At 46.4% G+C, this 17,037-nt stretch overlaps 1 protein-coding gene across 5 annotated transcripts in view; it reads left to right on the forward strand.

Moving 5' to 3' along the window:
• LOC140706097 (mannan-binding lectin serine protease 1) overlaps positions 1 to 17,037 on the forward strand; it is a 167,117-nt gene that overhangs the window by 125,549 nt on the left and 24,531 nt on the right. For 4 of the 5 annotated variants that reach the window (XM_078389718.1, XM_072996359.2, XM_078389719.1 and 1 more), the window contains 2 exons: positions 9,936 to 10,073; positions 12,751 to 12,828. In XM_078389718.1, coding sequence (XP_078245844.1) covers positions 9,936 to 10,073; positions 12,751 to 12,828 — 216 coding nt within the window. Of the gene's footprint in view, positions 1 to 9,935; positions 10,074 to 12,750; positions 12,829 to 15,979; positions 16,105 to 17,037 lie in introns of all 5 variants that reach the window. The other variant, XR_012085832.2, reaches the window with a different exon arrangement.

Raw genomic sequence — 17,037 nt, forward strand, 5'->3', positions numbered from 1 at the left:
TCCCCATGGGCATATATTGAGAGGAAGCTGGACAAGCTTGCTTCCCTCTGCCCTAGTGTCAAAAGAGGCTTTATAATGAAGGTAAAGGTTCCCCTTGACATTCAGTCCAGTCGTGTCTGACTCTAGGGTGCAGTGCTCATCCCCGTTTCCAAGCAATAGAGCCAGTGTTTGTCTCACGTCGCCAGCGCAACTAGCCACAGAACACTGTTACCTTCCCACCGAGGTGGTACCAATTTATTGACTTGTATTTTTACATGCTTTCAAGCTGCTAGGTTGGCAGGAGCTGGGACAAGTGACAGGAGCTCCCTCCGTCGTGTGGATTCGATCTTACAACTGCTGGTCTTCCAACCTTGCAGCACAGAGGCTTCTGTGGTTTAATCTGCACGTCCATTTATAATGGGACATTTATAATGAAAGAGAGCGATAAATAACAAGAGTAAGGCAGGAATTGCAGAAAAAGGATCAACGTGGCACCAGCCTGACACACCACACAGGGCAATAGGATCAATATCTCATGCCCAGGTTTGTAGAACTCAGTGTTTGGGGAGGGGGGAGTCCTTTCCCTTCCTAGCGAGAGAAAATTAACAAAGTTGGAAACAATGCCGATAAATGCTTATTACTAAAACGGGGAAAGATTCCCTGGGGATCATTTAGAGACTGTAGTAAAGGCACTTGTGGTTAGAGCTTTAGGATTTTCCACCAGACATCTGGAGGTGGTGAAAGATGACGCGTCAGCGCCGCACAGGGGCCATCTGCTTGGCCCACTCCTCAAAGCTGTCGCCTCCCTTGCAAAGCAAACTTTCTCCTGCAAGGAGACACTGGGGACTTCTCGGGAAGAAAAACAGTCCCTATTTTTTCTGAGCCTTCTTCACATGACGCATCCCAGCCCATCTGCTCCTCTTGGCTGGAGGACGCCGAGCGCAGCCCCCTCATGCAGAAAAAATGCAAAGGTGCCGCTTACTCAGCGCTGGGAATTGTGCTCTAAAAATTGCCCGTTTTCGTTCGTGTCGGCGGCATGCGTGATGTGCCCGCGGGGTTTATGGGAGTAGTTATCAATCGCTTGCCGTTTCCATGGCGGCCAAGATACACTCACTTCCCTTAGTCCTCTCCTAGCTGTTAAAGAGTAATCACGCCTGAAATCTGCACGCTGGGAATTGTGCTCTAAAATATCCCCCTCTGTTCGGCACTGGTTAGGCCTCCTCTAGTGTATTGTGTCCAGTTCTGGACAACGCGGATGCCGACAAACTGGAGCAAGTTCAGAGGACGGCGACAAGGAGGATCAGGGGACTGGAAGCCAAGCGCTAGGAGGAAAGTCTGAAAGAACTGGGCACGTATGTTCTTGTTTAGTCGTTCAGTCGTGTCCGACTCTTCATGACCCCATGGACCAGAGCACGCCAGGCCCTCCTGTCTTCCACTGCCTCCCACTGGAGTTGGGTCACATTCATGTTGGTCGCTTCAATGACCCTGTCCATCCCTCTCATCCTCGGTCATCCCCTTCTCCTCTCGCCTTCACACTTTCCCAACATCAGGGTCTTTTCCAGGGAGTCTTCTCTTCTCATGAGATGGCCAAAGTGTTGGAGCCTCAGCTTCAGGATCTGTCCTTCCAGTGAGCACGCAGGCATGTTTAGCCTTGAGAAAAGAAGACCGAGGGGAGATTGGGTAGCACTTTTCAAAGACTTGAAAGGTAGTCCTACAGAGGAAGGGCAGGATCTGTTCTCGATCATCCCCAAGTGCAGGACAATTTAATAATGGACTCCTGCTACAGAAAGCCAGATTTAAGCTCAATATCAAAAAACCCTCTTAACTGTTAGAGCAGTATGACAATGGAACCCAGGACCTCAGCAGGAGGTGGCAAGCACTCCAACGCTGGAGGCCTTCGAGAGAAAATTGGACTGCCATCCGTCAGATCTGCTTTGATTTGGATTCCTGCCTTGAGCAGGGGGTTGGACTTGATGGCCTTCGGGGCCCCTTTCCAACTCCATCATTCTGTGATTCCAGGCATTCTAACAGCAAGCTCAGGGGCGTGAGAGCTGGCAGGGTTGCCATCCAAACCATAGAGAGCTAAGAAACAAAAACCAGCCAACGTGATGTCCCAGTTTGGAGGCTGAACAGAAATATCACATATCTGGTCTGAAGTCCCCACGAACCCATGACAGCTGCCTCTTTCAGCCTCATTTATCTTGCAGGCTTCTTGTGAGGATAAAGTGGGGGAGGAGAAGATTCAGCCTTGCCACTTTGATCTGAATGTACAACAGGTGGGGTGTACATGTTTTAAAATCAATTAAAGGAGCAGGTTAGCATATTAGGTAAAGACAAAAGACAAAACTTTTGTGGCACCTACAAGACTAACTGCTATATTTTAATGTGAGCTTTCGTGGACAAACCCACTTCCATCATGCAGAGAAGGTGTTCTGTGTCTCACCAGGGTGAGGAACAATAGAATCTCTTCTCACCAACCACATTTCTTCTCTCTGTCAAAGGACAGAGTTGAGTGTGTGAAAAACCCTTCGTCTCTTGCTCTGTGATGGAGAAAAAATATCCCACTGCATCAGTTTGCATAAGATTTCGAGAAAGATATTCAGAAATACGTTGTGTGGATGGGGGTGAAGGCCTACGTCTGCACAACATCACAAATTAACTCTGGGTGGCGACTGAGCGCTCGCTTGCCACAGAATAACAAGAGACTGTTGGAAAAAATTTGTTGTTTAGTCGTTAAGTCGTGTCCAACTCTTCGTGACCCCATGGACCAGAACATGCCAGGCCCTCCTGTCTTCCACTGCCTCCCGGAGTTGGGTCAAAGTCATGTTATTCGCTTCGATGACACTGTCCAGCCATCTCGTCCTCTGTTGTCTCCTCCTCTTGCCTGCACACTTTCCCAACATCAGGGTATTGGGAAAACTAAAACAGACCGTAAGAGGTGGGTGGAACACTCTGTTCAGAGGGAACGATGAGAGGTAACCCTGGCCAAAGAATGTTCCTCTTAGAAAGTGGATTTTGATCCACCCAAATTAACACTGAGACAAATCTGTTAATGATTAAGGTAGCACAGTATTTTGTCATTTCCCCCATTCGTTACCCCTTTCATGTCTCTCTCTCTCTCACACACACACACACAAAACCCAGACTGTTTGTACTTCTTTGAAGACCTCCTTGGAGGAAGTGAGACTACGCTGCAAATTTTTGTTGCAGTTCTCACTCATCAGGAGGCATCAATAGAGAAGGACATCTGTTCTGATCTTTTCCCACTTCAATCAGCACGTTGGCCCTTCTGGTCCAAAGGTGGGCGAGTCCATGGAGCAATTTGGCCGGATCTCCTCTCTTCTTCAAACAGACACACAAACACACACTTTCTCAACTGCCTTTGTGACCAGGTCTTATCAAAGCAAACAAAGCTGAGATAAGGGATATCGGGTCTCTGGAAATTCCTGTCCTGCACCGTGGAAATCTTATGTTTCTGGAAACCCATGTGATCCCCTGACCCATTCTTCCCACACTTTATCTATCATTCCTAGCGCTCCTCCGTTGTTCTTTGCTCTTCCCAAATAATGTGTTGCTTAACAGGAAAAGCAAGACGAGACACTTTGTAAGCAGACGGGGGGGGGGGTAAATGACGGCAGGTTTCTCTCTCAGCTCGGAGAGAAATATGAGAGAAAGAGCCATATTGAGTTGGAGTGCTGGAAGAAATCCGCCAATTTATTTTAATGAAATGGGTCCATGACACTTGCAAATTCTTTTTCTCCCCAGCCTGGTCCTGCCTAGGAGAGAGAGAAAAAAATTATGGTTTCTTTGCAACTGCCATTAACCAACCTTACTCCTGAAAATGTATTTAATTTAACTGAATGCATTGTTTCATGAACAGAACTCACAATATTCTACTTCCTCGCCAGTGAGCTCAATGTAAACTGCTTAACTCTTCTAAACCCCATTTTATCCCAGAGATAGGCAATCTTAGATATGGGGGCTTACTTTATCACACACACACCCAAAACTCCCTGATTAGCAAGGCCAGTGGTATGCAGGCAAGGGGGTCAATGTCTGGGAGGTATAAGTCAAACCGTCATCATCTTAGCACTGCAGAGCCAGAAGGGACCCAATGGGTCATCCAGTCCAGCCCCGGTCAAGGAGGGTCAGGGGGGAATCAAACTCCCAACCTCTGGCTCTGCAGCCAGAGACCTCAACCCTCTGAGCTATAAAAACAAATTTTTCCATAGTGTGCTTTATCCTGATAACAGCCCTCCGAGGAAGGCCAAACTGAGTGAGACTGACTAGGTTGAGGTCACTGCTGTCCCTCTAGGATAATGATGATGGACTTTATTTATATGCTGCCTTTCTTCCAATAAAGGAACACAACACAACACTATTAAGGGACTCCGATCAATGCACTGCCCTTTACTAATGTCTCTCTACCTGCCAGCCAAGCCGCCTTTCCCCAGACGCCAAGCTTCTGCTAACATTTTTCATTTCTCATAATGTACGTAATTACTGGAGATAGCTCCTTCTCTCACAAGTGTTTCAGTCTGCACACAGGCATGCTCGTGCACACATACGCGCACAGAGAGAGAAGAGAGCCTCCTCCCAGTAATTACACCCACAAGCTTTCAAAAGGATGGTTTTCTGCCTGGATTTCTCTGAAAAAGAAAGATACCGGCCAGTATCTTGTCCAGGAGGAACTGCAATTTCAGAAGCTGCCTTGGGGATGTCAGGAGGAGCCATCAGGAGAGAGAGAGCGAGAGAGAGCGCGACTGGTTACGCCTTATCAGGTCCCTGCAACAGCTTTTGTGAATGCAGATGTTGAGCAGCAGCTCAACATGTCACAAAAGCTGAATAGCATTCCGGCCTCTGTACGATCTGAATGATAGGGACACTAATCACCATCATTGTGTTAGAACTGCAAAGATATGGGTGGAAGCCATTAGGAACTTTGATCTGGACGTCTGTCTGTCTGTCTGTCTGTCTGTCTGTCTGTCTGTCTGTCTCTAACTGCACACGTGTGGGCATGCACATGGCAGGCTTACTGGACAGTTTACATGCATGCACACACATGCACATGCACACATGCTAAATGGGGCCCTTCTTTTCTCTGGCAATGGGGGTTGGTGGCATCCTTCCTCTACCACCCCAACCTTAATCTGGAAGCATCAGTTGCAGCAGCAGTACCAAAAGAAAGCATCCGCGTCAGCAAACTCTGGCGCAACCGTACACCCAAGACCCTAAAGCAGTCAAAAGCTGGCCACAGTCTGCTGGGCTCCAATCCTTGACACCAGCCTGATTCCACCCCAGAGACACAGAGGATGTGCATCAGAGCACACAGTGCTGTGCTGAGGGCAGGGCAGGATAAAGGCATTTTCCTTAATAATTGATGATGCTCTTCAACATTTGGAGGATTCTGTTTGGTGTCAGAGTTTCCCCCTGCTTTTGGTGGGTTGCTATCATTATTTGCGGGATAAACCACAGAAGCCTGTGCTGCAGGGTCAGAAGACCAGCAGTCGTAAGATCGAATCCACGCGACGGAGTGAGCTCCCGTTGCTTTGTCCCAGCTCCTCGCCAACCTAGCAGTTCGAAAACATGTAAATGTGAGTAGATAAATAGGTACCACTTTGGTGTGAAGGTGAAACGGCGTTCCCTAGTCATGCTGGCCACATGACAATGGAAACTGTGTTCGGACAAGCGCTGGCTCTACGGCTTGAAAAACGGGATGAGCACCGCCCCCTAGAGTCGGACACGACTGGACTAAAAATGTCAAGGGGAACCTTTACCTTTACCTTATCAGTATTTTAAACTGCTTTTACTGCTTCTGTCTCCTTCCTGGCTTTTTCATATGGGTGCTCCCAACCTATCAGGGATCCAGCAACTGCAACCATGTCCTTACCTTAGCAATTAGATTGGGTTGTATTGCAGTATCATGGAGAGCAAGTAAGTCAGTTGGGAGTGAGCACACTGCCATCGGATATAGTCAGATGAACAACTCCAGCTGCTCAGAAATCACAGACTAAGAGCCTGTCTACATTTCTCAAAAAACTCACAATATGTCAAATTTTAATTTTAGCCAACTCATGTGGTTTTTATTTTAGTTGTTTCTTGCATTCCTACTGAGTAATTGAAATGTTCCCTTTTAAAACTGGCTGTAGCGTTCACAGTAGGCTTAAGTGTCTTAATGAAACAGTGTGCTTATATAAACGGCCATCTGGTGGCCACTTATTTTAACTCACTTCCTAAGAAAATAATATGACCCAGAGGGAAATAAATATGCACTTTGGAATTATTGTGTGAACACAAAACTCAGCATGGTTTTTAACCCAGATCAAATCCCAGGTTTTTTTGATGTGTGACCAGACTCTAAGCTAGGTAATAGCAGAGATCTACGTGCATGAGAATATAGCAAACTCAAGACAGACAGACAGTTGTGACTTGAAACTCACCCTTTTTTCTGCGAGGGAAAAGCTTGTTTTTAAGAGGGACTCAAACTCATTTGCCAACCTTGCAATTCTACAAGGCAGAGAGATGGTCTTCTCTCCTCTCTCTTTAACCCGCAGTGAATGTTGCTGGAAAGGGGCCTAAGAGGAGAATTCAAAAGTGTGGTGAGTTTGGTACAAGAGTAGATGTTCCTTTAGGTCTTCAAATCCCGAGCTAACTGCCAGAATGGTTTCAAGGCTTGCAAAAACAGGAGAGTTAAAACTGTGCAACGGAAAGATAAAATAACCACCGTCGGTTTCTACAAAATACACCCACAGGGGAGGCACAGCAGAGATTCTTGTGCGACTAAAACCAAGCAGCAGCAGCGAGACGCAATGTACTGCAGACAACGGGAATCAATTAGCCTGGCCACATCCCATATGGACACATCATGGCTCTTTAATGAGCCTAATTCCTCGGAAGCAAAGCACAGAGCCTTCCCAGAGGGATTTTTTTAGAACAGATCCAGACTTTGTGCATACAAAGCCTCGGGTGCAATAATACACCCGTCATTTAAGGACATGCTGCTCATTGCCACTAGTTGTGGCAACATGTGCTTGTCACTGGCAGCAACCGGCTGCCCAAATGTGGTGCCCCGCAGCATCTCCTAGAAATCTGCCCAGGTACGTAAATGCCAGACCAGCATTTGATGATGGAAACTGCACACGGGGGGGGGGGGGGGGGCACCGTCCAAACCCATTTCTTTTTCTCAGAAGTCCTCCTGCTGATCTTTTCTACCCAGCACGGTGCCCTTCCTGTGGCTGTCCAGGGGTCATCATAACACCAGTTACCTAGCACCCAGGGCACCCAATGACATAGAATCAAAGAATCAAAGAATCACGGAGTCAGAAGGGGCCTCTAAAGGCCATCGAGTCTGACCCCCTGCTCAAGGCAGGAGTCCAAATCAAAGCAAATCTGACAGCTCGTGGTCCCATTTTCTCTTGAAGTCCTCCAGAGGTCATTGCTTCCGTTGCTGTACTGCTCTAACAAGAGATTTTTCCTGATATTCAGCTGAAATCTGGCTTCCTGTAGGCTCAGACCATTATTTCAATCACTCTAGGACGACTGAAAACAGATCCTGTCCCTCCTCTGTATGATTACTTTTCAAGTCTTTGAAAAGTGCTCTCCTATCTCCCCTCATTCTTCTTTTCTCAAGGCTAAACCTGCCCAGTTCTTGCAGTCTTTCCTCCTAGGGCTTGGTTTCCAGCCCCCTGATCATCTTCCTTTCCTCCTCTTCTGAACTTGCTCCAGTTTGTCAACATCCTTCTTAAAGTGTGTTGTCCAGAACCAGATATGGTACTCAAGGCGAGGCCTTACCAGTGCCAGATAGAGGAGAATGAATCCCTCGCAGGATTTGGAGACGATACTTCTGTTAATGTATCCTAAGGTAACATTTGCCTTCTTTTTACAGCCACATTGTATTGTTGGCTCCTATTCAGATTTTGATCTACAATAATTCCAAGATCCTTCTCACTCCTAATACAGTGGTGCCTTGCTAGACGATGATAATCCGTTCCACTGAAATCGCTGTTTAACGAAATCATTGTCTAGCGAAAAGCATTTCCCCATTGGAATGCATTGAAACCTGTTTAATGCGTTCCAATGAGGAAGAATCGTCGTTGTCTAGCGAAGACTGGCCATCGGAAAGCCGCTTCGCAAACCGCCAATCAGCTGTTTAAATCGCTGTCTTGCGAAGCTTAGGTCCAAACATTGTCCAGTGAAATTCCCCCGTAGAAATCACTGTTTTGCAAATCGCTATAGCGATCGCAAAAAGCCAATGTCTAGCGAAAAAACTGTCATGCGGAGTAACTGTCTAGCGGGGCACCACTGTATTACTGAGCCAAGTATGTAGAGAGGTAGCAGCTAATGGTGATGTGGATTTCCCTGCTTTGAAAAACACTGCACTCAAGGATCTTTGGATTCGCTTCCAGCACAAGAATTGTACCAGGTTATGGCAAAGAGGCGCAGACTGCTCTTGATGTCATGGCACAGAGGGACACCTCAAGCGTGGGCTTTCCATCTCTCCAGGAGGCCTTAGATGGGCATATGCAGCACTAGCAGCAGGGTGCACTAATTGGACCCCTACTTCAATAACTTTATTATTCTATGGGCTTCGTGTTAGCGCATAAGGCTGATGTCTCTGGCACAGAATCTTATCCAGTCCAGGCAGTCCAAATAACTCACACGTACGCAGGCAGCTTCTCCCGACACAAAAGTATATTTACAATATATATAGCAGTTCCAACTGGCAGCATGACATCAATAGATAAGTGGTAGGAGGAAAAATACATCATCAGTTCAGCTTCACATAGATATACTTATACATATTAGCATATAGCCAATCATAACAGATGTTGCTTATCCATGACTCAGCATACGTTGCATCATCCATGATTCAGCATTCTTGCTCACCTGTACAATCATGGATGCTCATTAATACAAACCTTGTTCTGCCGGGTCTGGAAATTATTCTTGACACTTCAGGCAGTGCCGTTTGCCATCTAAGGGACTCAAAACGCGAGGCACAGCTCAGGACCTGAAAGAGGTGCAGCCTGTGAATGTCCGAAGTGATAAGGTCTTCCAGCAGTTACTCAAACCGGATCTGGGTCAAGATAGAACTGCTGGATAGCTCAGTGGCTTAAGGTCCTCAGACAGACAACAGCTCACCAGCATCTGGGGTCAAGAAAATCTTTCTCCCCTCCAGCTCTCTGATTTTCAAAGATTCCAGAGATTAAACTTGGTGCCTTCTCTAAGCAATATATGAGTTCCACAATGGAGCTGTCGGTTCTCCCTGTATCCCTTGCCTGCTCGGGGGCCCCTGTCTTTTCCTGGCACCTGATAGAAAAAAGCAGCTGGGCTGGAGCAAAAAAATTGGAAGGGTGGGAAAAACTTCTTAACTATTAGAGCAGTACGACAATAGAACCCATGACCTCAAGGGGGCAGGTGGGCAGCACTCCACCGCTGGGGGCCTTCGAGACAATATTAAAACAACCACCTGTCCGGTCTGCTTCGGCTGGGATTCTTGGATTGGACTTGATGGCCTCATAGCCCCCTTCCAACTCCATTATTCTCTTATTCTGATTCTAAGGATTTCTTTCCTCGACCCCGCATCCGAGTCAGCTGCTCCACTCCACCCATGGCGACAAGCAGGAAAAAAAAACCCAAATATTATATTTATTTATCTATTTTATATTACTTATACGCCACCCTTCTCTCCATAGGGGTCCCATGTTAAAAATAGTAAATAAAATCATTTACTTAAAAAAAAAGTTTCTTTAAAAACAAAGCAGAGGTAATCGCATTTTAAAAAACTCTTCAGTTTTTAAAAAAAATCTGTCGGTTTGTCCCTTTTTGCATGAGCCATCCTGACAATAAAGGTCACAGCTGGATAGAGTGGTTGTCTTTCCACTCCTCAGCTGGAAATCTCAAGCACATTCTCGGTGCTGTGTTTTGACCTTCCTACCATCTGCTTGGTTCTCCAGTTGCAGACTGCAAGACACCGCCAACGCTGGACCACGGCTTTGTCACCTTCGCCACGCCAGACAACCTGACCACGTACCAGTCACGGATCCAGTATTCCTGCCAGCACCCATATTACCAGATGGTCCCCAACATCACAGGTGAGACAGGGTGGGCTTGGCGATCTGGCCACCATGTTGGGGACGCAGACAAGGTGTAATCATGGTTTCTTATTTATTCAGTTTATCCCGCCTTTCCTCCTGAGAGCCCAGAGAGCCAACAACCTACATTGAACTGCTGGACAGGTCAGGAGTATAGGTCTCTGGCTGTGGAGCCAGAGGCTGGGAGTTCGATTCCCTGCTATGCCTCCTTGACAGGGGCTGGACTGGATGATCCCACAGGTCCCTTCCAGCTCTGCAGTTCTAAGATTATTATTAAAGACACCTAAAAGATTGCAAACTTCAAACATATTTTTTTAAATATCTACCATGACAAACAGCCAATAGTTAGTTAGTTAGTTAGTTAGTTAGTTAGTTAGTTAGTTAGTTAGTTAGTTAGTTAGTTAGTTAGTTAGTTAGTTAGTTAGTTAGTTAGTTAGTTAGTTAGTTGGTTGGTTGGTTGGTTGGTTGGTTGGTTGGTTGGTTGGTTGGTTGGTTGGTTGGTTGGTTGGTTGGTTGGTTGGTTGAGTGATTGATTGATTGCATTTATATGCCGCCCATCTAGACATAGTCTACTCTGGGCGGCTCAGAGTAGTGACTCTGGGGGTGATATACTAACTAACTAACTAACTAACTAACTAACTAACTAACTAACTAGTTAGTTAGTTAATATATCACCCATCTAGCCGAGGCCACTCTAGGGAGCCCACAGCTTTAGCTACCAATAGCTCCGAAAAACTATGAAAGGGAACACAAAAGATGAATCAGAAAACCACTGGTTATTTCCTGATACAAATAAGATATGCTTTTCTATCTTACAAAGTGTTGTTAGATGGAAAGAGAGGGCTGTTTTGTGGGGTTCGGTGTGGTTAAATCTGAGCAGGCTGTAGCAAGCACTGATTGGCCTTTGCCCGTGACACCACCAGCAGACCCCCGTGCTCCACAACCACCCCAGCTTTGCAATTTATTTTTAAAACCTCTGTGATGTTCCAGAGCAATGAGGGCTGTTCAGACCTTGGTTGTATCTATGTACGTGGCTTCATCCTGTATCTTCGCTTGCGGCCCGTTATTCCTCAGGTTTAATGCTTGCAATGGCCTTCCTGATACAGGCATCCGCAACAAGAGGTCAGCCAACAGGTTGGAACACAACTCCCATCATCCCCAATGAGAATGTCCAAGAGCTCATTGTCTGGGAGGTGTCACAACACGTGAGAAGACCACAAGGTCGTGGGAGGATGAGCTACAAAATTTTCCTCCCAAAAATGTGCATTGTTCCCCATTCCCTCCAAATCTCTCCAACGAACCACCTTTTCCCTGAAAACCTTTGTCTTTTCCTCTTACAAGCCAATCCTATATATATATATATGTCAACTCACAGATAAGCCCCATTGATCTCATTAAAGCTTAGGTAAGTCCATGTCTCTAATAACTCTGAGTAACAAATCCCAAAGCAAAGGTGAGTAATACCCTTATTACCAGCAGACTATCAAAACCAGGAGAGCTTTCAAGCTGTACGGGTCCCTTTTTCAGCCTACGCTTTGCAGAGGTACGAAGGGGAGGAAGATACGAAAATTGAAAAACTATCCTCACCCGGTGTTGAGTCTTAAGTAAAAAATCAGGGGAACATCATGAGAACACAAGATTCCCTGGGAAAGACAGTAGGGCAGTAGGAAAAGAGGAAAACCGAATGTGAGATGGTTTGACTCCATAAAAGGAGGAACGGCCTTGAGTTTGCAAGACCAAGGAGGGTTGTTAACGATAGGCATCAGGAATCTGTTCGATGTTTTCGGGTCTGGAACTCAACCTGCAGGAGGTGACTCGGCGATCAGACGAAGTGCCTTTTCATGAATGGTTGGCACCTTATCAGATCAGCCCAGCAAATTCCATAGTGGGACATAGGCATGACCCTAGATGTTAAACAGGATAGTGGCCACAATCTTTGGGAAATCCTTAATTCAGAGGGGCACCATACATTAGAAGCAACTTGATGGCCCATAACCATAAGAATGGTCGAGCAGATCAGATAGGCGGGGTATAAATAAATAAATAAATAAATAAATAAATAAATAAATAAATAAATAAGTAAGTAAATAAATAAATAAATAAATAAATATTAAAATGGGTAGCAACAAAGTTAAAATCAGGTTCCCGTTTGGAGCCTGCTAACTAAGGAAAACTTTTAAGTATATACAACTTCATTGGTTCACATTTTGATGCTGCAAACCGTTTCCAGCCCCTCAACCCAGCACTTGAATGGCTGGATAGCTCAGGGGTTTAGGTAGGCTGGGAGTTCAATTCCCCGCCCTGTTCCTCCTTGACAGGGGATGGACAGGGTCTCTTCCAGCTCTGCCATTCTAAGATTATTGGTTTTTTTTTCTTTTTTTACTTTAGGTTATAAGCTCCTTGGGGCAGTGACTTGTTTGTTCTTCCTCAGAGTCACTGACAGTGCGGTCCGTGTGATTAAAAAAAAAAATGGCACCATAGCAAAGCTTTTCCTACGTTGTATTCAAGGAAGAGCGAATGTACTGAGAAATATTTCCAGATCCTTGTGCATCTTCCAAATCATCCAGAAGGAAGTCCTGGAGGAGGAGGAGGAGGAGGAGGAAGAAATGCTGTAGCTCTAGCACCACCTAGTGGCACAACCCATGCTCACAGCAACTTTTTTTACAAATCTTTTCAGGTACCTACACCTGTGACGCCAAAGGGAGGTGGCAAAGCACAGACCTGGGGACGCAGCCTCCGCCATCTTGTCAACCAGGTACCTAGCACTGATACAGCTGCCACGTTCACAGTTTTCTTTTAATTCTCGTCCTTTAATTTTAAAAAAGTGTCATCTTCCAGGTCATGCAGAGTTCTTTGAATGTGAAAAAAACGAGAAATGAGGGCATCAAAGGTTTCAGTTTTTGTCATCTAGCCTTAATACGTCGGCTCTCCATAAGAGTTGCTGGGGTTTTTGTCTGTTCAGAGCTGAGGTGGGCGAAACTGTAATTTTCTCCTGTTCTGAAGAGGGTGGCTTCGACACCAGCCGGAGCGCTTTAGAGACAAACTTTCTGTGTGAGCCGTCAAAGGGCTTATATGCACACAGCCATACCATTGAGAGAAATGTGTCCGGTTGTATTCTTTGCTGCCTTAAAGGGATCTTCCACATTGACTCCCAATTCCCAGTAGGCAAAATGCTATTATATTTGAGTTCTACTAGAAAGAGTCCCCTTTTGTTGTTGTTGTTTAGTCGTTAAGTGGTGTCTGGCAATCGGTGACCCCATGGACCAAAGCACGTCAGGCCCTCCTGTCTTCCACGGCCTCCCAGAGTTGGGTCAGATTCATGTTGGTCGCTTCGATGACCCTGTCCAACCACCTCGTCCTTTGTCGTCCCCTTCTCCTCTTGCCTTCACACTTTCCCAACATCAGGGTCTTTTCCGGGGAGTCTTCTATTCTCATGAGATGGCCAAAGGATTGGAGCCTCAGCTTCAGGATCTGTCTCCTGACTTCTCGGAAGGACCCAATAGGGAAAACCATGACCCCTTGCCTCTGAAATGGGCATTGACTGAGCTGAAAATGTTTCATCATCACCGTTGCGGGAGCAAGAGGCGAAAGTGTGTGAAAGGATCCACCGGGGTAGATGAAGTTCTGGCCTGCTGGTGTTATTAGACTGCAATGCCCATCCACCCTAATCCACACACTCCAAGTGGAAGGACCCTGGGAGGTGTAGCCCATCACTCTCTGTAGAGTTGTGCTCTGTCCATTAATGGACCAGAGGGACGTAGGGACACTCCAGCTTTCTAGAGAACGTGGCGAAGCTTCACCCTCCCTTGCTAGAACTCGGAAAAATTTCCTTCTGAGACTACAGATCCCAGACTCCCCATGGGCTAGGGGATTCTGGGAGGTAGTCGTCCAGAGGGGCAACTTTTTCCAAGCCTAAATTGCAACAGCTTTCCATTTCTTATCGCAGAAGCCCAGTCGTCCTTTCTGCTGAAGATGGAGTGTTCTGCATTTGGGATCCATCACCTCTGCCTCATTAACGAGGGTCCCCCCCCCCGGCCAATTATTAGGGCAGGTCTGTTTGCTCAGCTTCCAGGATGAATTTCCGTTCCCAGGTAGTTTTCTGTGACTCAGATATCCCAGAAGCTGGCCTGGTGGGGAGGAAGGCCTGGATGAAACTTAGCATTTCCACGGTGGGCTCATCTTTTTAAAGTCCTCCCTACGTTTGCTGAGTGAGTGGTGAAGAGCAGACGGCTAGCTTCCCCTCTTCCCCACTCGGTTCTCTTGCTTTAAACATGCTGTTTCTGTTTGTGTCTGCTTCTGGTCCTGATGGAATCCAGGCGGGCTGGCAGTTCCCCGGGAAAGTTTTCCGGAGGTCAGAGCACATCGGCCAAGAGGAAAGAATTCACGCTGCTTCTCTGCTGTCTCCCTGTTTTTATTCCTGCCAGTTGCTTCTCGCTAGGAAGCCCTTCTTCTGTCAGCATTTTCGGGGGCAGATCGCCGGCATCATCTGCTCATCTTGATGGACAGTCTTTGTTCTTTAATGTTCCTGTACTTCCATCTCAATAAATACTGACGTGCGGTCAAGTCAATTCGGACTTACGGCCACGCCTTCCGGGGTTTTCCAGGTATTGTATAATCAGAAGTGGTTTATCTTTCCCCTCTCCTGGGAGGGTGCAGCTGGCCCAAGGCCACCCAGGCTGGCTCTACTCCCAGGAGGCCCATTGGGGGGAATCAAACTCCCAACTTCTGGCTCCGCAGTCAGAGACCTAAACCGCTGAGCTATTCAGCCAGCGTAGTAATTGTGTGCTGCCAAGTCAATCCTGACTTATGGAGACCCTTTTCAGGGGTAGAGAAGACTCAGAAGTGGTTCCCCCCTTCCCTTCCACTAGGAAGTCCTTACATCTCTACTACTTCTCAAGGCTTTCCAAGTCTACTACTGGGTACAGGCGGCACCGATTGTGTCGGACGAGAGTCGGGGAGCAGGGACGAGCCGTCTCATCGGGTGCCATTTTGCCTGGGGGCATGTGAAATGTTTTGTTTCATTTTGTGGCTGTTCGCTGGGCGCTCTGTGGGCAGATTTCATTTTCACGTGAACCATTACACAGATTTTCATCTAGAAATGAGCACCCTTTTGTTGTTTTTTTTCTGACTGGGCTCCTTGGCAGTTGTCCCACAAGTAAAGCATTTTTCACCTTCTGCAGAGGCAGCTCTTGGGAAAAAAAGGCCAAAAATCCATGTTCTGATCTGGCAAGTTGTCCCTCTTCATGGCAAACAATGGCAACGGGCAAAGCTTCTGCACACTCATAGTTCTGTGAAATGTTGTAGCGTGTTCTGTTCTCAAACTAGAATCAGCCGGCATCCATGGAGGGAGAGAAGCGCTCTCTCATCAACGGCTGTAACTTGGTGAATGGCATTTTCCACCCTTGATGGCTTTCACATGCAAAAATTCATATGCACTAATTTATATCAGGGGAGTGTAGGGGTGGATGCCGGAATATGATCTCAACCTTTGAGAGTGGGCATTAATGTGATATGATCAAGAGCCGCCTGTGCAAATTTTACATAATGAGACAATCTGAGTTACCATGATTATGAATAACCATGCGATGCCCAGTTATAGCTCAACACCACTGCGCACTTAATCCTGCATACGAATGCAGTGTGGAAACCGATATGGAGGCGCCTGTGGTTTGACTCGGCTCATGTTCTCATGTGAAAGTTGTGTGAACTGATGCTTGGGTGCTGCTTTTTCCGCCTTCAAGTGTGAACCCAACACGAATGTTTGTTCTGTAACCCGTGGACTACACTGGTTCCCAGTGGCCTACAGAGAGGTGTCAAAACGTCATCAGAATCCACCCGTCTTCCCCAGCCTCCCCGATGCGCTACCCACAACTGTACGAATTTTCTGTGTTCTGTTTCGTCACCAGCCTAGGCCGTCTCTGAAGAACGAGCAGCTTGTCCTGGCTAGTAGCGACAGGACCGGCACAGCTGCCTCGCTCTCAATAGGCATGTTGGTGGGGAGCTCAGCCTTTCCCGCCCACCCCCCACAAAGGTATTTTTGATCTCTGCGGGTGCAATGATGGATTGGCACGGGATGGTGTCAATGCATCATTGCCAGTAGATTATGCCATGATGACCCCTTTTCATTGGGAGTGATTCAATCAGAAGTGGTGTCAACTCTGAGGGAACCATTTTTTTTCACACCAGCCTTAAGCTCCACGTCAAGGTCACCATGTCCTAAGAAGTCCTTAGAGCCTTTTTTTTTTTTTTTTTTTTTTTTTTTTGGATGGCACTACCCAGAATCCCGCATCCAGACTGGTGATTGGCCATGCTGTCATGGGGATTCTGAGACTTGTAGTCCAAAAGAGAAACTTCTCTGTGTCCTGCATTTACTGCATGGCTGAAAATGTTGAGGTGATGTGGAATGTCACCAAGAGCCTTCATGAAGAGCTGAAAATGGGAATAATGGTGGGCTGAGTGGTTTAATACATTAATTTTAAATTAATTTCAAATATACCTCTGGATAGTGCAGTGGTTTAGGCATCTGGCAAAGGAGCCCGAGGTTGGGAGTTCAATTCCCCCATAGGGCCTCCTTGAAAGGGGACTCAATAATCCATAGGGTCCCTTCCAGCTCTACAGGATTATTATTGTTATTGTTATTGTTACTATTATAACCCCACGAAAGAGTACTTGACATAGATATTAAGGAGGAAATCAATGTAAATTCAATGTAATTTTTCTCTTCTGAGATTTGGTCCTCTTTAATGCACACACAGCACATGTAAACACCATTGCTAGTGTGACATTATGGCTTCCTGAAAGCAATGCAGATTTGCAAAAATAAATGATTTACAGAAATTTGCAAAATTAGGAAAAATTTGTAAATTTGCAAGATTTACAAATTTGCAAAAATAAATGATTTACAGCAATTCAACTGTTATCACCTATAATCACCTCCATCTCTTCGCATATTTTGCCACAGAAA

Source organism: Pogona vitticeps, chromosome 3, assembly GCF_051106095.1.
Source record: "Pogona vitticeps strain Pit_001003342236 chromosome 3, PviZW2.1, whole genome shotgun sequence".
NCBI classification, from domain to species: Eukaryota; Metazoa; Chordata; class Lepidosauria; order Squamata; family Agamidae; genus Pogona; species Pogona vitticeps.